Below are 19,651 nucleotides of genomic sequence, written 5' to 3'. Positions count from 1 at the left end.
GAGTGTCCAGCATTTACAGACCTACAGTATACATACTATGCATCTTTACATGTGAGCAGGCATGATACACATATCCTATGCATAGTAACAGAGCACAAACTGTTACCTTACATGAAGGTCATGAGAAATGTTCCAAGAAACACACCTGTGTGTTTCATCAGACACCACTGACCTGCATTGCCATTGGTCCGTCTTCATCTCCGGGCCAAGACAAACCAATAGGAGTGTGTGTGAGTGGGTGTTGTCTGTGGTGGAAAGTTTAAAAGAGAGTGTGTGTCCTGTTGTCCCTCAGCAGAAGCATCAATCAACATGATCCCCATTGTGCTGGCCTCAGTGCTCATTGCTAGCGGTAAGAACATCTGGCATTCTCTAATTCTGTGTGTAATTGTTCCTGCAAGTTTGTGTGTGTGCCTGTATATTACCCCACAGGGAGCTAACTCTGTGCAAGAGTTTACTGAAGAGAACAATGATACAGTTTGTGCCATAATTGGGAATCAAAATAATTCCATTGTTCTCCTGCCTCATGAACACACCCAATTTCATGTGCATCACACTTGTGTCTGTTTCCTCCCCATCCAGCCCTCGGGTGCGGCACCCCACCCATTCAGCCCCTGACTTCCCGTGTGGTCAATGGAGTAGATGCCAAGCCCCACAGCTGGCCCTGGCAGGTATGTTAATATCTACACATCTGTTACTGTTTTTATATTTACTGGCAAAACCTTAGGGGTTCTGCATCTGCTTATTTCCAGGCTTTCCAGAGCTAGTTATTAAGAAATAACTATTATTATACATCTGCAACCTGCTCCTTACTGTATCCTTTATGTTATCCCCTTTCCTCTCTAGATCTCTCTGCAGTATGAGAGGGATGGTGTGTGGAGGCACACTTGTGGGGGATCTCTGATTGCTGCCAACTGGGTCATGACTGCTGCTCACTGCATCAAGTACGAGCAGCAGAGGAAAACACAAACACAAAAACACAACCATCAATTCTCACTACAAGTCTTTTGTTAAATGTAGTGTACATACTCTGCACCACACTAGTTGTGTTATTCTGCACCATAAACTCGACTTAAAGGAGCAGTGTGAAGGATTTAGTGGCATCTGGCAGTGAGGATTGCAGATTGTGACCAGCTGAAACTCCCGTGCGCCAAGCATGGACTTGCAGTTAGGATTTTGTCAGTTTTTATCGCTCAGGAGGTTTTTAACTGGAGCCAAATTATCCGCATAGGTCTCTTCCTCTCCAAAGCAAACGGACCAGGTGATTAAAGACGGCAAAAATCCTTCAGCAGTTTCACGCTAAAAATCAATGTTTCTCCGATGACATTCAGCCTGGTGCAGTCTGACCTTTAGCCTGCACCTGCTAATGTGTGTTATTATACATTACATTATTACACTTATAAGATCCAGATATTCAGGAGGTGTTAGGTAGGATCCGAGTTAGCTGCAGAGGTCTCTTTTTCTCCAAAACAAATGGACCCGGTGATATGAATAGGTAGAAACACTGAATAAAGTAGTTTCGCGTGAAAAAATCTGTTTTTCTCATGCTACTTGTTGTGGAGGAGCTGCTAACTATGGTGGCCAATGTCAAAACATAAATACCCCTATCTAGACCCAGTGTTTGGTTTGTTCATTCTGAGCTACTGTAAAAACGTGGCGGTGCAATATGGCAATTTCTGTGGACGAGGACATACTCCCTATTTAGATGTAAACAGTTCATTCTTAAGTAACAAAAACATGAATATTTTTATTTTCAGGTGATTATACACTGAAGAAAACATCCCTTTATATTGTATTCCATGTCTGGCACTGTATCCCCCTAAATCCTGCACACTGGACCTTTAACCCTTACAGAAATGAAGATCGGGCAAATCATGAATTCTTAAACCTGCCATCATTAAAAAAAAAAGTACACTCAAGATCATCTGAGCCACTGTCCTTGTTCAAATCATCTTATCATCTTGCCGTCACAACCACTCATCATTGAACTCATCACATCATTCAGCTGTGCACTGAATTGTCTGTCTGGGTTTGCCTGGACCTCAACAGTCTCTTCTCTCCCTCCAGCACCAAGCTCTCCTACAGGGTGTTCGTCGGCAAATACAACCTGATCGAGGAGGAGGCTGGCTCCAAGGCCATCCTGCCCGAGAAGATTATCGTCCATGAGAAATGGAACCCGATCTTTGTGGCCCTCGGGTAAGACAAGCACCGCCATACAGCAGAAAGAGCTATCTGAGTCACCTGCCGTGACGTACAGTACATCATAATCTCATCTGTTCTGTGTCGAGGTGACAAAGTGGGCTGAGCCTCAAATTCCATTTATTCACTCTGGTCCACCACATACCTTTGACACAAGTTCTCCATCTTCATACATCTCATATTTCTCCACAGTCAATAAAAAGAGTAAGACAACATGAGTAAGAGTAGACCTCTTTAAGCATAATATTGCACTCAAGTATGCAGCTGGACATTTTCCAAAGTGTAAATTTTGAGAGACAATATTAGCCATTGAGTTGATTTAGTTGTATGTAAAGACGTTATAGCACTTTCTGTCTTTCTGGCTCTGGGGGAAGATTAAGGATTGCCTGTCAGTACGAACACCTCACTCAGTTGCTTTCTCTCTCTCTGTCTTTCTTGTAGAAACGATATTGCCTTGATCAAGCTGTCCGAGCCTGTGACTTTGAGCGACCAGGTGCAGCTAGGATGTATCCCTGCTGCTGGCACTGTGCTGCCCAACCTTTACCCCTGCTACATCACCGGATGGGGCAGGCTGTACAGTAAGTCCCTGTTTGTGGAGGGCTGGGTTGTGTTTATGTGTCTGTATTTTTTGTTTTTTTCAGCTTCTCAGAAATGTCCTCATGTCACTGTCCTTTAGGGTGTGAGCGTGATGTCTAGATTTAACTCTGTGAGTGATCGGGGTTACCCAGGGAAACCTCCAAAGTTGGGATGAAAATCACATGCATGAGATTTGAGCTGAAACTTTTTTTTACTGGGGGAGGATTACTCTTAAATTGAAAATTTGGGTCGGACTGTGAATTTGGCGCTCGGGGAAATGCTGTAAAGCAGATTTGACAGACGGCTAGTGTATGTGGATGATGGTAATAGAGTTGGCTTGTATGTTTTAGCCGGAGGCCCCATAGCTGATAAGCTGCAGCAGGCTTTGATGCCTGTGGCTGACCACGCCACCTGCTCCCAGCCTGACTGGTGGGGTATCGCTGTCAGGACCACCATGGTGTGTGCCGGTGGGGATGGAATCGTGGCTGGATGCAACGTAAGTTTGTAGTATGTGTTTGTTTGTTTGTGTGCATGAGGAGGAGAAGGCAAATATTTATTATGTTTTCAGCTTCTCCTCTTTTTTTCCCCTTCTAAAAGAATGCATTGTAAAGCTTGCACAACCTGATTCGGCAATACTGCACTTAATTATGCCAGTGAAGCATATTTCAATTGGTTTAAACAAAAATGTCCAAGTAATCAGAGGGGAAGCTTTTTTGTCATTACACTCATGTGTTGTCTAGCTGCCAAGGAACATGACAAATGTTTCTTGTGTCCCCATTATACTCGGTGAAACAATGATTCTGATTGTGATTCTCGCAGTTGTGCCTTGCCAGTCTCCCAGCAGCTCCAACGTATGAATAAAACATATGCCCTCCTCCTCCTCCTCTCTCTTTCTGCGTCCAGGGCGACTCCGGTGGCCCTCTGAACTGTAAGAACACAGAGGGTGTCTGGGAGGTCCACGGCATTGCCAGCTTCGTGTCTGGCCTTGGCTGCAACTACGAGAAGAAACCCACTGTCTTCACCAGAGTCTCAGCTTTCAATGACTGGATCGACCAGGTAACGGACACACACACACACACACACACACACACACACTTGAATTCTGTTTCTAAGTAGCATCCCTAGTTGGCTTACACTAAATGCTTTTTCCTTGTTTCAGTTTCTTGCTTATGACTCAATACTTGTGTTTTCAGGTCATGATGAACAACTAAAGGAGATGAAATACAATAAAAAACATACCCAGCAAACTGTGCCTCGTGTGATAGTGTGTTTTCGATACCCACCAGATTTAGCAGACTTTCACATCTGATGAATAGTGCATGACTCCTAAACCTTATTAAGCCACATTAACAGATCCTGTGCCTTCCTCTGGGGCTGGCTAAAAAAAGGAAACAATGTCAAAAAATATCCAGCAGGTGTCCTCATACACTCATGATAGGAAATTGAATCTGACAGCTTTCCAAATCAGGAGACTGTGCAGAATGACCAATGTTTCTTCCTGCAAAAACATCACCAACAAACAGACGTCATACACAGCAAATAGCTCACATAATACAAGCAGATGATTCGGATGACATTGTCCATCTACAATGATGTCAAATAACTCCAAGTTGCATATTAGATGATCAGAAGGAATGGTGGGTGCTACTATGAAACAGACCCCTCATATGAAATATGAATCTAATATCCCAGCTTGAAACTGACCTGGTTTATCCCTGTGCCCTCTCAACAGGAGGGCTTTATGAAAACCATAATACTCTGGAGTCTATCATTCCTCATGATAATAGCGCTTTGAAAATGAAGAATGTGAGAAAGTAAAGTTGAGATTAACACTTCAGTCATTTTTTTCATGTAATAAGATGAGGGTGGGACAGTAGAAATAAAGTAAATTCTGTCTCAATTCTCTCTTTTTTTCTATCTGACTCTCTTTTCTCTGTGTCACATTTGCAAGACAGTAAAGCAGACACACACCCTGATTGGTTTTGACAGTGTAATGGAGGTGTGCAAACGTCTCCATTGACATGAGAGGCTGTGATTAGACATGACACGTCCTGCTAGAGCAAGTGATAATGACTCTGTGTGTGTGTGTGTGTGTGTGTGTGTTATTTATAAATAAAACACAACCCTGTTAAAAAATAATAACAACCTATCACTCAAGGAGTAAAACCTCAGCTTAGATCTGCACTGCTTTCTCAGCTTCACACACTACAAACCGAAACTGAAGACAATTCTCTATACAAGAAACACAAATCTAACATGATGTCACTTCTTTGCCATTTCAAGGCACTGCCTTTCAAAACACCATGCATGTATGCACTATTGATCAAACACAGCTGTCAGGTGTACAGACACTCAGGTGCTTACTGTAACTGTAAATTAACCAATCATCAATCATTTTCTTTCTTTTTTTCTTTTAATGCCTCTGTGCAAGCGACAGCAGTGGGCAAAAGACTATGTTTTCAGTTTGTCCGTTCATCCCATTCTTGTGAACATGATTTTTGAAGAACGCCTTGGACTTAACAATGGACTAATTAGATGTTGGTTGTCAAAAGGTCACTTTGACCTCACAAAACATGCCTTTGGACATAATTCAATAATTCATACGCTAATCATGACCAAATTTCACACAAATGTCTAACAGAATAAGATGATGAAGTGATGACATTTTCTATCCAAAAGGTCAAAGATTAAACTTCACTGTGATTTCATTATGTTCTGCAGAAAGACTTTGCTGGCCATTTTTATGGACCTAACTCAAGAATGAAAGGGGAGTCATTTTGTTGGATACTGAGTGGAGACACTTATCTTGACTTAGCTACCATGATGTTACTCATTGGCTTGTAGACTGCTGTTTTTGAAGACTCAAGTTTGGCCTTTTTGACTTTGCCATCCTGTTTTTGGCTGTTGTTGTCGATTTTTTTTACCAAGAATTGACCATATTCGGTTTGGGTGAGAGGCTGGAGATACAATCAGCAGACAGCGTGTCACTAAAGCATTAACTGTCTATTAGGCTTTAATAAAATGTCAATGGATGAGTTACATAAAAATTCACCACCATACAGTTGTCATGAATGTTGAAATTTGCAATGGAGACCAAAACTTTGTATGAGGCCGTAAACATGTTTATTTCTGCTGTAATGTTGGACATTTTAACACAGAGGTCTATGGGGATTAACTTGCTTCTTGAGCCAGCCTAAAGTGGCCATTTAAGGAACTGCAGTTTTTGGCATTTCCACGTTGGCGTTTTATTTTAGCCATAGAGTTTGCCACTTGGTGCTGGTTGTTTAGATTCTCTGTGCTGCCGGGTTAAAGATGTGTGTAAAGCATCAGAGCTTAAGAATTTACAGCTTCTTTACAGAAACATCCTTTTAAGCATTGCCGACTGCCATGGCTGCATATGAGTTTGAATAGACATGGATGTAAACTGTAACTGCAACTTGACTTTTTCGCAGAGGCATTCAAATGTGAGACGCATTATTGTATAGTTGTGAATGAAGTCTTTCATTCTGCAAAAGATCTGAGGTGTTCTGCTACTTGTGTGTGTGGCTGTGTGAACTGTGTGTTGAGTTTTGACAAAATGTGCTTTGCTTCAAGATCATGCTTTTGCAATCGTATAGTGGACAGAGGGAGACACAAGGAGTTTTACTGCGTGTCCATGATTCTCTGAGGCAACACAGTACTTCAGAGTGTTTCTCTGATATGATGAATCACTCCTCTGAAGCAGCTTTCTCTGGAGTATCAGTCTGTGATCAGTGATAACCATCCCTTCTAAGCTCTCATGCAGGCGACAGCACAAGTGTTGCTCCCTGACTAATTCAGTGTGATTTGGATGAAAAAGGAAGGTGTCCGTGGATATTGCCTGTCTACATTTGAAGTCCATCCATAAAAGGAAAACCTCTGCAGCTTTTACAAGTACTTTGTTTTGTTACAGTGTGCAGTACAGATGACATAACACCAAATGAATGTGGAATAATTCAATACTGACTGAGTGCAGTAATTCATCAAAATTTAATAAAACAACTGGGTTAGAAATGTAATTGAACTTTTAATGTGCCTGACTATTACATGACATCATCAAATCCTGGGGCTGAAATTATTATATTGGCTGATAATGTAATAACTAAGATAAATGCAATAACTGAAGTCATTTCGCTTTAATCACTGCTATTAAATGTCACAGACAGGATTAACCTGTTGTTATCCAATGTTGTCAGGATTAATTACATCTTTGACTCATTTAACACAGAATTTAATTACATATATCAAGCTACTACGTCATCTAGCAGTTATTACGCTGTCAGTCACTATATTCATATTTAATTTAAACACTGCACTTGTTGAAGTATTGCTTTTATGTGCAAACAGTACACTTTGACTAAATGTCTGCTCTCTGAATCTGTTAGCCAGCTTTTTTTTTTCTTTTCTGAAGTTGGTGGCGAGGGTGAATATCAGGCCTCAAAAGAATGCTTTGTCTCTGCCTGAACTTTGTGGGACAGGGTGCCCCCACTCTCACTCCCAGCACATACACACACACACACACACACACACACACACACACACAAAGAGGGAGACAGCTGAGAGAGTTGAGCAGTGTCCCCCGGGAACACCCTGCTGTTGTGCAGAATACTAATGAGGAAAAGTGGTGGCAACAAGTTTTTCAGTTTGTGCAACTGCCATTCAGCCTCATGCAACTTGTTTTAAGTGCACTAATCAGGAGAGAAGGTGTTTGTTATTCACTGCAGCTTTGCCAGGATACTCCTGATGCTATGTAATGTTGAAATGGGTCACTGCACAATCATTTCGAGAAATGATCATAGAAATTTTCATCTGTGTTTTTTTTTTTGGTCTAAACGATGCTTCGTTTTTTGCATGTTACACCTCTTTTACCTTACTGGCTGTTTGATTTGTTGCAGTGACCTTTTGTACAAAAGTGTTGATGGGATCTCCGCAGAGGTGTGAGAGGAAAAGCCCTTGATGGGATGTTCCAAGACTGTCTTTGTATAAATAGCTCAGTAGTAACAGACTCAAAGAGGGAGAGGGAGGAGGAGGAGGGGAGGGGAGGGGAGGGAGTAGGGGGGAGGGACTGGGGAGGATGATGAGCAGCCACACTGACAGCAGCATCTCCGCTCTGTCGCCCTGTGCCTGTCAGCAGTCACTGAGAGCCGGCCGGGACTCCGCCAGCTTGACTTCATTAACAGTCCGGTGCTGACCGCCCGCGCGTGCTGTCCAGCCATGTTGCCCAAACGGTCGGACACAGTTTTGTGACCTACTTCGAGGCAAAAGTTCCCGCCTCACAAACAATTTGGTGAAGTTGCTGACGATCGGTGTACATTTTGAACATTTTCATATCAACGCGGTTTGCAGCCGAGGGCGTGCGCGGAGAAGAACGCGTGGTTACCGGACACCCGGAGGGCAGAATTAGGTAGGCTGGTGCCTGAAATATTCATGTGCTTGAGGTGAAACAGCAAGTATACAAACAAGGAAGTTAAATATTGAAACATAAATATATGCCATATGCCATACTTTTGGAGCTTTGCTCATCCTATCTATCCACAATATTTTGAAAAATTCTCATGTTTTATGCGTTATTATATTTTTAATTGTATAGATGTATAAATTAGTATTGCATTACATTTCTTTAGTACTGAGAGAATTCAAAGGTGCTTCCGGTATTATATAATTGTATGCAGAAGGAAATAATTTTGTCAAATATCCATAACGTAATAGCCCACTAAAGTTCCTATAAGGACAATCAATAATTACATGTTAGGGATACACCATATTGGATATTTTGCCTCAATACACTGACATAAAAACAACCCATTCGGCCTATAACCGTTTTTGATATATCCAACTTTAACATCATATCATGCATACTATTATTGTGATGGCCCACCAGCAGATGGAGGCATGAAATATAGGCTAATGCTTTTCAGTTCATGTAAATGTCATTCATTGTGCAAAATAAGAAAAATACTTACCGATATTTCATTTTAAAGCCAATATCTGCCCATATTGATGACATACTGATGATGTTGTGCATCCCTATTATTACTGCCAAGCAGACAAATTACCCACTGCTTGACTATGCCCAAGTGTTAAAAATAGTGTCAGCACTCAGCACTGTTGATTCCCCCCTGCATCATAGTGAAGTTGTTGGCCATGCAGCTGTTTCTCTCAAATGAGCATGGGGACTAAGGGAGGCAGTTCAGTCACATGAGATGGAGGTCACTCATTCTGATAGCCCACTGAAAACTGATGCATTATGCACTAGCATTTGTTTTCCGTGTTGTTTCTGTGTGCACAAGCCTGCGAGTGTGGTGGTATCCCTGCATGCAGTGCCCATTTGGCTTCCCCTGTAAGCAAGCAGTCTTTGTTGTTGGCTAATATTTGCATGCATTTACATTAGATTGTTTGCATGTTCACACAAAAGGCTTTTATGTTTGTCAATGGCATCATTCACAAGCACAAGCGTGAAAGCACTGGCTCATGCTGTACTTTGCTGTTGCATGATACCAGTATCAACCTTAAGCTAGACTGTTTCCTGCTACTAGCCACAGAGCACAGAAACATTACGTAACAGATGGACTACAGATTTGTGTATTGATTGTGACTTTGGTTCAGGAAGTGTGCACATGTGATATGGTATGTGTATGTTTGTGTGTAGTGTTCTGATCTTTGAACCTTCGAATCTACCAAAACAAATAGTTGATCAATCACTCTGAAACCATTAGCTGACCTGTTGACTCAATACTTGGAAAATGCTGTTGTGTGATTGTGTGAAAGAATAGCAGTCATGTTTTTGCATTATATTATGACCCCAACACATTTGCATTCCTCCAGCATGGTCACCAGCTCAAACCAGAGCTATCTTGTGTGTCTCAAAGGAAATGTATTTATCTTGCAAATGAGAATAAATTATCCTTGTAGTTATTAAAACGTGAACCACGCTCGTCTACTTTGGGAAGTGTGGGTTATGAAAATGTGATATAATTGGTGATAATGAACAACTGGTGCGACTGCTGTGCGTTTTCTTGTTATATGCACCACTGATTGCATGCTCATATTGATTTCAGACAAACAGCCCCTCTGTTCCAATACATTGCTCACATTCATTTCTCTCTCTCACATACACATGCAGACTCTGTCACATCTCCCTGTCATTTAATAGCCTACAAGTTCCTCACATTTGCTCTAATTGAAATTGTAAACTGGATAAACCACATTTAGTGTCACCTGACTTCTGTGGAAAAAGTTCCCCAGCCTGTTTTGGAAATATTCTGCCAAGCAGTGAGGGCAGTTTTATTGACAATAATCCCAGTCAGTGATTATGAGGGTTCATTCCCCACAGTGATGCCACCAGCATCTTGAGAGAGACCCATCTGGTGCAAACAGAAAGCGACTTCATGTGTTGGAGAGCAGATCAAATGCATCACTGCCACCTACTCTAACTTGAAGTCATCCATCTTTATTTGGCTTGGTCATAAAATGCCTATAAAGGGAAGGATAACTTTGAAATGAGTTCTCAATAGCAAGCTGGGACTGTTGCAGTATTGCCCTCAGATGGAGAGAGGAGGGAATATGGGGTCTCATTAGAAATGCATTAGAGGGAAGGGAGAGAGGTATAGAAGCAAGGAGATGAGCTTGAGTTTTTTATCTGTTAAACTCGAAGAGGAAAAATATTCACACTCTCCAGCTCATGCTTGATTCCTCTCTGTTAGTCTCTCTCACACACACGCATACCAGTACACCTCAGTGACCCATTTAATGCCAGCCACAAAACTGGCAACTGTATTCCCACACGTTCCTCCTGAAAACACATTACTGCTGAAACTCATTCAAAATAATTCGGCGAAAAAAAGTGCTTACTGGCACCTGCTTTATCAGTTTAATAACTTCATCGCTCTCTGCCTGTGTAAAGGAAACAAGACTGAGAAAGGATGTTTCAACACAGCACTGTAGCCGAAAGGCACTCTCCTGTCGTGTAATACTCTCCCATCATCTGCAGATTATTACACATAACAAAGTCCAGAGAATTACATTTTCACTGCACCTGTCACACTTTTCTTGTACATTACAAGTACAGAGATAATATGATAACACTGCATTGTGTAGATTTATTAGAAAGCATTGTAATGCTCTTATTGCCTTTGAAAAATATTGTGAATAAAACCCTCATGCGCATGTATAGCTCGTTCCATAGTGTCAGCGGGGATAAAACCACCTTGACCTAGTGACTAGCCTGTTAGGGAGAAAGTAATCTTTACTGAGCTGACCTCAGCAGGAACATGTGACAGGTAGTTTAACTGTGGCCAAGTATGCTATGCCAACACTCATAGGTGTAGAATTCGAGGGGATGCAGGGGACACATCCCTCTCAATATTTAGAACATGTAAAAACAAAATTAGCAAAGAGCTTTTATTTTGACAAAATCAAAGACATTTACAATATAAATAGATGCAGAAATGCAAAAATGTGTGCATAAAAGTCACCAGAATGCAGGAAATTAAAGGGATACTTTGCCAATTTTCAACCAACTTTGTATCAAAACAATGTGGGTAGTGTCGTGTTTAGCTGTAATAGTGAGAGGTTGCTGTGTGGCCTGTTTTTTGCCCAAATGTTTTCAGAAAAACATTTTAGCTTACTGTTTAATTATAATATAAGACTATTTCTTGCCAGTCAGCTGGCATTGTTTCACGTGTATGAGTTTGCATTATGTCACCCACCAGCAGGAGTGTTCATAGGGTCTGGTGCGCTGCTGTGCATTTTGGTAGTTGTTGGTTTTCTACCTCTTGAGCAAAATGTGCTTTTTCTCGGTTTCTGTGGTCATGTAGCACCATTTTCAAAAGTATTTGCGTCTTTTTACTGAATAGACATCCTAGTTTTGTTAAATGCCATTTTTCCAGTGAAATACCTCTTTAAGTGTCTGATGGTCAAGAGGACCCCTAAACTTGCCCCAGTGTTGAAACAAAGCCTATGCCCTTGTCAACATGTGTGTGCATTTGCATATGATCTGGTAAAATTAACTCCTGCAATGTATTTTCTTTCTTTTCAGGGAGAATCTGTAACTAATGCGGCAGTGACCATTTGAAGATCTCAGCCCCACCTCTGAGGTGTGATGTGACCGTAATGAGTCTGGAGGCTGCAGTCCAGTCGACCATGGAGAACGATCTTAGGATGGGCCTGTCTGTTTGGGCCATTATAGCCATTGCTTGTAACTCGGTGGTGGGTGTCCTCATCCTCATCCTCTTCGTCATCCTCTACAAGGCCTGCAAGGTGCCTTCACACCAAGAGAAAGTGCCAGTTTTCAAAGCAGTGGCGGAGCAGAAAAAGGCTGAACAGAAATACCTGCTGACAGCAGCTTGATAACAACAGACACGGACCTAAGATGTAGACATCTTTCAACTTTGAGTCCAAAAGTCGAGGTTTAGCGCGTGAGAAGACTAGCTGGACTCTGAACTTTGAGTTATTTTCTACATTTCTCTTCCTCTTCAACTACTCATATCATTATTTTCACTCACATTTCGCCACCATCAGCCCCTCATCTACACCATTCAGGGGAGCTCAGCGTGAGCTAACTGCATTAAGAGTTGTGGCAAGGCCAACAACAACAACAAGCCGACCCAATCCTCTTATCTCTGCTGTGCTTCGCTGGGACTGTCCATCTGTCAGTCTATTTGCTTTGCTCTACACAGGCAGACCATGATCTCCTCCTCTGCTCCATCCTTTTTCATCCCTCCGTATGACTCAACTGAGAGGATGTGGAGGAGAAACTGCAAAGACACAATGCATTGTAGAGGGAGAGTTTGGGGTGATGGGGTTGGGTGAGAGTCACAGTAACATTTTAGGAGGAAAACACGCTCTTAAACAGCCTGGTTTTCGTTAGCTGCAGCACTTATGATGACAGCAACAGAGTTGCCAAACCCAAAAAAGCCCGAAAGAATCAGGAGAGGAGAGAGGTGCTGCTGGAGAAAGTGTGTGTGAGTCACAACAGGGCAAAGAGGGAGGCAGACGGAGATAAAGGAGTGATATTTGGTGGGGATGATAAAGTGCAGGGGGAAGAATCAGAGAGGGTTTGATGCTTTGATGTGTTGTTTACAGAGAGGGAGCTCCAGGCTGCTGTTTGGCAGCCTCCCTGTTTGACACACAAGTCTCTGCTTCCACCGATCTGACTCCCTTGGGATTAAAAGCAGCAGCAAAAATGTTACTCGTGTCCCCAGTGTGCCTCTCTTTCATTTCATGAGCTCCTCTAAAGACTGAATAAGATATTTATAGACAGCCTTCACCAGAAATGACAGACTGACTGAAGACACACAGTCTCACAGTGACGAGTGAATATTGTATTTATTGGAGTGAATTGCTGCAGCTAACACACTGACTGTGCAATATCAAAATTGTCTAAAGGATGGAAGAGGCAATGTGACAAGCCGATGATAAGTTTATCTCCAGAATAGAAAGTGCTACAAAGCTCTATATGTTTTAGTCTTGTACAGTAGATAGAATTAGAAGTAGATACAATTTTGATAAATTAAAGGGCTGTTTACAGAAATGTGCTCTTATTTTGTGTCTGAGGAACAAAAATCTGATCTCAGGTATGGTTTAAAACATACATAGGTTGCTAAAATAAGAATGTGCTGATTTGATCTTCTGTGTATCACTTTCTGTTTTACTTATTCATATTTCTGTGCAACGGAGACATCACTTTACCAGTCAAATATCAGTCATCAGAATGACTGATCTTGAAAGTATTCACTTGCCTCAGCCCTACACTCTACAAAATAGCTATTTCACTGTGGTAATTACCATTGTGCTCTTTGCCTTGTGTTACTGATGAGTTTATTTTTGACTGACACAATAAAATTATTTACTCTTGTTTCTAACAAATGTGATCCACAGTCGATGTTTCCATGCCATTTTTAATGGCCCTCTAAATTCTACAAAATAGATTAAATAAAAATACGGTTATTGTGGACTTCCTCCTCTGAAGTAATCAAAAAGGAACAAATTGACCTCAACAGCGATCCACATCCTGTTGCTTATCAACCACAACCATGTAATCCTTATACGGTAACAATAGTCCAGCATCATTTTAACTGAGGGAACGTCTATGCGAGTGACAAACAGCATCTTGAGTTTAACAGATGCCCATCATTTTTTTTCTCTCTCACAAATAAAAGCAGAGTTTATACAAGTACTGCACTTAAAGCAAAAGCAGTTTTTAGGGACTTGCACTCAAGTGCTTTAATTTTATGCTGTACTTTGTGCTTTTGCTGCATTACATTTCAAAAAAAATTATTTGACAGCTAATCAGTATTATAGTATTCAAAATTAGTCCTAGTCTTAAGACCTCTTTTTTAAGATCTCTGTCTCTTCGACTTCACTATAGTTTTACTTGACCTTGTCTTGGTCTCAAGAGGGACTGTATTTGTTTTTCAAGACTGGTCAAGACCTTGACTGCAGAACATCAGAAAATTCCCTGTGCATGTGAAAAAGAAGTGTTAGATGAAGATGGTTAAATTAACATCATCTCCTTAGTGTTTGTATATGTTTTTTTATTTTTTTTTTACATTTTATCCTGAGTGTGGGACTTACACTGGTTCGGTCTTGGTCTTGACTTGGTTTCCACCCCCAAATTCTTGGCCATGTCTCCATTTCAATACGCTCTGGTCTTGGTCATGTCTTGGTCTCAGTTTAGGTCGTCGTAAATACAACACTGATAGAGGCTATCTCATGAAACACAGTACAAGATGATAGTATACAGAGAAAAATGCATCTGTTATCATTTGTAATAAAAATACTAGTATTAATAATAACAATAAAGATGGTGCCATTCTACCTGATAATTTGTAAGTAACATTTTGAGTGCTGAATCTTTACTTGCAATGAAGTATTTGAAATCAGGGTAATTCGACATGAGTAAAGCATCTGAAAGCCTCTTTCATCACTGCATAAAAGCAAAATATTGGTTTACATTGATTCAGTTTATTCAAGATGAACTACTAACAAGATCACAGATCTTGTGAGATGACATGAACAGTGTAATGCTATTTGTGTGATTATGAATATATGTATGCATGTATGTGTAAAACAGTGGTTTACAGCAGGCATGAGACAGATGGTTGGGGCCTGTGGTGGGCTTTTGATTTCAAACTGATGATCAGAAAGGCGGCTCTACATCTGTCTAATGTTTATCTGCTTCCCTTCTATTCATCTGTCTGCCAGTTCCTCTCTCTCACACTTTGGCTGCCTTCCTCTTATTTGTTTCTCTATTCCCATGGAACCAGACTGGTGCCAGACCTATGCAAGCAACCCAGCGCAGATCCAGTGATCTACTCCACAATGAGCTGGATGTGAAGGTCAGTATATTCACACACACACTGTTTTTGAACCACTGTGCTGACCTCCCGTTTTTTCAAATCAGATACTTTGTTCAAGAAAAGTTTCCATAAGGGATGCACGTTAATTATCGGACCGATAAATACAATTTTTAGATGATAAATAGAACCGATAGCAATAAGTAGGTACAGTGCTTTGATTTCGCACGTTTTGCCCATGATTTCGCTCCGCAAGTAATACACGCACTGCTTTACGCTGCGTGACGTGTAACTGCTGCGCCTGGTAGACTAGTGCAAAACATGTGGTGGCAGTCAGCAGCAGGGTCTCCCCAAAAGTTTCTTTTTCGTTGTTGTTGTTTTTTTTCTCTCGGTGTTTTCACTGTAGTATAGGGGACACTTAGGGATGTTGTGCAATAAAACAACATTTCCATGTCCAAAAACAAATGGAACTAGACGATCTAAGGTCCCAGAGTGAGGGGAGGAGAGGACTACTAATGTGCAAACTTTATCGCTATTTAGCGGCTTTTCGGACCCTCTCAGCGGAGTTGTTTGGAGAAGGAGGTAATAAACACAGTAACTGCTGTGTAAGCGGCCGCCTCCTCCCTCTCTCTCCTGCTCCGTGTGTGTGATGGTGACATGAGGAGAGCAGACGCTGCACACGGTGAGATTTCAGATGTCTTGTGTTTACAGCTCGGTTATGTTGAAAGAATAAACATATATCTGATATTTGATTCCTTCCAACTCCCAACAAGCAGAACAACATGTAAATATGTAGTGATCACAGCAAAGCCCTTACTTAGGGACTGTTCTGTAGCTGTGCTGCTTCCTGACATTTTGGGGAATGTTCTACTGTAACTCAGACTGATTGTTTTCGGCATTATGTTATTATCAAATTGACATACTAAAAACAGAGGGGGAAAAAACAAAAAATATGAAAATGATTTACCAGCTTTTTGTCTGAAATGTTGTGTTTTTTTTTTAAAGAAAAAATGCGCAAATTCAGATGTTGATAAAAAAGGTACAGAAGAAGCTATAATTAATTGTTTTTTTTGTGTATGGAATCTGAAGATCTGTTCTTCATGTTGACTTATTCATTGTTTTTATATTCAAAACACAAAATATTCTGGAGGTCACAACAGTTTATCTGTATTTGTCAGTGTTTTATCTACAGGCTAAGCAGCTGTAGGCTTTTGGTAGTATAAAAGCTTTTATACTTTTATTGAGTGATACAATTTACAGATACTCTGATTTGACAGATTGTCAGAGCATTTCATTTGAAAACAAAATGTCCATTTTAAGAGTCAGAACTGTTCTTGTTTTTGTTGTTTTAACTGTAGTGATGTCAGTTATATTTGGTTAGGTCAGAGCTATAATGTTAAATTCATCAGTACTCACTACATCTCAGCCTTTTATAACCCCAGGTAATGAAAACCAAACAAAAAGAAATGATCACTTATCTGTATTTTATCAGCCACGAGAAGCTGGAAATTATCGGTTTATGGGTAAGGTTTAAATAATCGTTATCATGCATCACTAGTTTTCATGAATTGATCCTGTGTGATACCAGATAAGAAAACATAGAATAAGCATCCATCTTGTTCCCCATCTGCTCTCCTGCCCGTCACGCTTCCATTGATCCATCTCAGATTTGATAGTTAGATGTGGTGACTGAACTTTACAACAGTCAGTGCATCTTTCAGTTTCTGGGAATGCATTGCACAGCAGCAAAGCAGGCTCCAGGGTCGTCCAATGGAAGTTGGGATGGAGTGTCACTGAACTCAACACACTGTTACATAATGACCAGAACAAATATTACAGACATAGAGATTACTAATAAACATATCAGCGGTCAGTAATCTGCGGCTCCATCTGCACGGCTGGAGGGGTTGCATAACCCACATCAGCCCAGATTGAGTCACGGACAGTGTTTATACTTGCGCGCTCATGTGTCTGTTTTGTGTGTGTGTGTGTGTGTGTGTGTGTGTGTGTGTGTGTGTGTGTGTGTGTGTGTTAGCACTGTAATGCCATTACCAAGGGGTGAAATGTTAATCTCCATTTTGGACACTGCATGCCTGGTGGATTTTTGGACTATTTGAATCTTTTGTAGAATATAATTCAATTTAGCAGTTCAATATAAAACTGTGTGTGTGTGTGTGTATGCATGAGTGTGAAATAGAGAGAGGCAGGGTAAATCTTAACACATAACTGTTGCTTTTGGGGCCTTTTATGGTAAAGTATGAATCTGTGCAGTATAATAAATGCTGTGCAGGGAAGGATGTGTGTGTGTGTGTTATATCTTAATGTCCTTGTGTACGAATAATTAATGAGAAAAATTCTAATCACACTTAACAAGATCTTCCTAATGGCACCCCTACAGAGTTACGAACAGTCATGACAATTACACGCACACAGACACGCAGTCATTAAATTGATTTTGAAAAAGCCGCAGCTCAGATATCAAATTCCTCATAATTCGGTATAATTTAGTCAGTATGAATGTGTATTCTGTCAACAGAGGTCTAATTATCGCAGGCTGAAATAATGAGTGTGATAGGAAACACACCAGTATGCATGATACATCAGGAAAAACAGACACACAGTGAGTGCATGTGACACGTATGTTATAGGACAGAAAGAAAAAGAAAAAAAGAAAAAAAAAATAACTCCATTGATGTCTTTTTTTTACCTGCAAATTTGCAGTGCCTCACAAAAGACCAGCATCTCTCATTTCCCAAAGTATAAAAGTCTGACCTCTAGACATGCTGCTATAGTCATGTCTAATCCATATGCATGACCAGAAGTAAGGACCTCAAACTGTTTGCATTTAGCACACTAAAACACTATCACCTACTTGACCCTGCACACACCTCATTGTCATTCATCATCTGTCCACCCTGTGTCCCTCCTCTACTGTAGGATTAGACTGCCACCTGCTGGCTGCTTTTGTTTTTGCGCTGCCTCCAGTTGTAACCACCTGATGTTGGCTTCAGCAGCAGCAGATTGTTGCCAAGACCCTCCTCCATTATTGTGAACCATTGCTGCTCTCTGCTGGTATTTCTAGGTAAGGACAATGTGCAGTCAGACATATCAGTGCCTTTCATTGAGAACGAGTCACAACATCAGGGATGTTCTTCTGGCCGGCCATCATTAGCGGGACATTGTGGTATCTTTTCCAGGATGTTAATGTGCTACATGGTAGTCATTTGATTGTTTGATTTAGTTTTTGTGTAAAGTTATTTGAGAGGGAAATTTTATCTTGATATAATGTATGGTCAATAATAGTTACTCTTACTTTTTTTATTACATTTCGCCATATTTTTCTATTTTTTCAACCCAATGGCCCCTCCTGCTGAAGCATGACTTTTCTACGTTAGAGTAGCAGGGTTTGGGTTTGGACTGAATGTAGCAGACCATGAAAGGATCCCCACAAACGGCATTCGCCGAACGGCCAGTCAGACCAGAAGGAAGAAACAAAAGCACCGGACAAAGAGAGGGAGGAGAGCCGGCATTAGGGCTTCGACCGAGAGCTGTTCCTCTACAAAGCCTTGTTCTTGCTAATGTCCGGTCACAGGAGAATAAAATGGATGAGATGTGTTTGAGGCTCACTCAGCAATGGGAAATCTGGGACTGCTCTGCACATATCTTCACAGAGACATGGATGACCCCTAACATCCTGGATCAAACTGTTGCACTGGATGGGCTGACCTTGTTAGGAGCCGAAAGGACACAAGACTCAACATTCAAAACATGCACTGCAGGAATTGAATGATGCCATCCGCAGCAACGGGATAGAACTTTTCATAGTAGCTGCTGATTTTGATCAACTTGTCCTTCAACTCCAAAGATGTGGCAGGATCAAGGACGATTGTAATTTCATTTTTTAAACATAAATCTAACTTCTGCCTTCTGAAGTGGAAATCCTACAAGGAAACAAAAAATGGAGAAAATAGTGTAATAGTTCTGCAATAAATCCTATTTTTTTGAGGAGTTTATAATCTTTGTTATTGCTATTAACACTTTCATAGAGGTGCCAACTCTGTGGTCATTTTTCGGGCTGTAATTGCAGTTTTACAGTATTAAAATAAGTGTATTTATGTATTTATATACTTTATTTAAAAACTTAGTTTCAAAGTCCTGGATTCTGAAACTTACATAAGTAAGTTTGATCAGTAATATACATTTGAAGTATGAAAATTAGAAGTCATCATGCATTACGCAGAAAACTCCCTTTCAGAAGGATTTTTAGTACAGATATATTTGATTTTTTGATTATTAGGTCTATTACTGATGTATAAATGTACAAGATGCATTTATGTTGTAGTTGGTCAAGGTGACGCAAATTCACAGTACTTTATATACTGCTAAGTTGTTTATTCTATAACAATGCTTTGTTTTCTATAAACTGATTGTGTGTTTGTTTTTGATCAAATGTAAACCTGCAAAGCATAGCTGACATAGCTGTCAAACAAATGTGGAGTCAAAAGTATTTCCCTCTGAAATGTAGTGGAGTAGAAATATAAAATAGCAAAAAATGGAAATACTCG

At 40.7% G+C, this 19,651-nt stretch overlaps 1 protein-coding gene and 1 long non-coding RNA gene across 2 annotated transcripts; both read left to right on the top strand.

Moving 5' to 3' along the window:
* Window positions 1-241: 241 nt before the first annotated feature.
* On the top strand, window positions 242-4,019 carry ela3l (elastase 3 like). The gene is made up of 8 exons (XM_042488809.1): window positions 242-349; window positions 580-668; window positions 844-941; window positions 2,065-2,193; window positions 2,638-2,774; window positions 3,123-3,268; window positions 3,676-3,828; window positions 3,966-4,019. The coding sequence occupies exons 1-8, from the start codon at window positions 310-312 to the stop codon at window positions 3,981-3,983; spliced, it is 810 nt and encodes a 269-aa protein (XP_042344743.1). The 5' UTR covers window positions 242-309; the 3' UTR covers window positions 3,984-4,019.
* Window positions 4,020-7,939: 3,920 nt separating this feature from the next.
* On the top strand, window positions 7,940-13,656 carry LOC121944801. The gene is made up of 2 exons (XR_006105926.1): window positions 7,940-8,194; window positions 11,828-13,656. It is a non-coding gene; the product is annotated as an uncharacterized LOC121944801 (long non-coding RNA).
* Window positions 13,657-19,651: the final 5,995 nt, after the last annotated feature.

This window comes from Plectropomus leopardus, chromosome 6 (genome assembly GCF_008729295.1).
Source record: "Plectropomus leopardus isolate mb chromosome 6, YSFRI_Pleo_2.0, whole genome shotgun sequence".
NCBI lineage: Eukaryota > Metazoa > Chordata > Actinopteri > Perciformes > Serranidae > Plectropomus > Plectropomus leopardus.
This window is presented reverse-complemented; position numbering and strand designations above follow the sequence as displayed.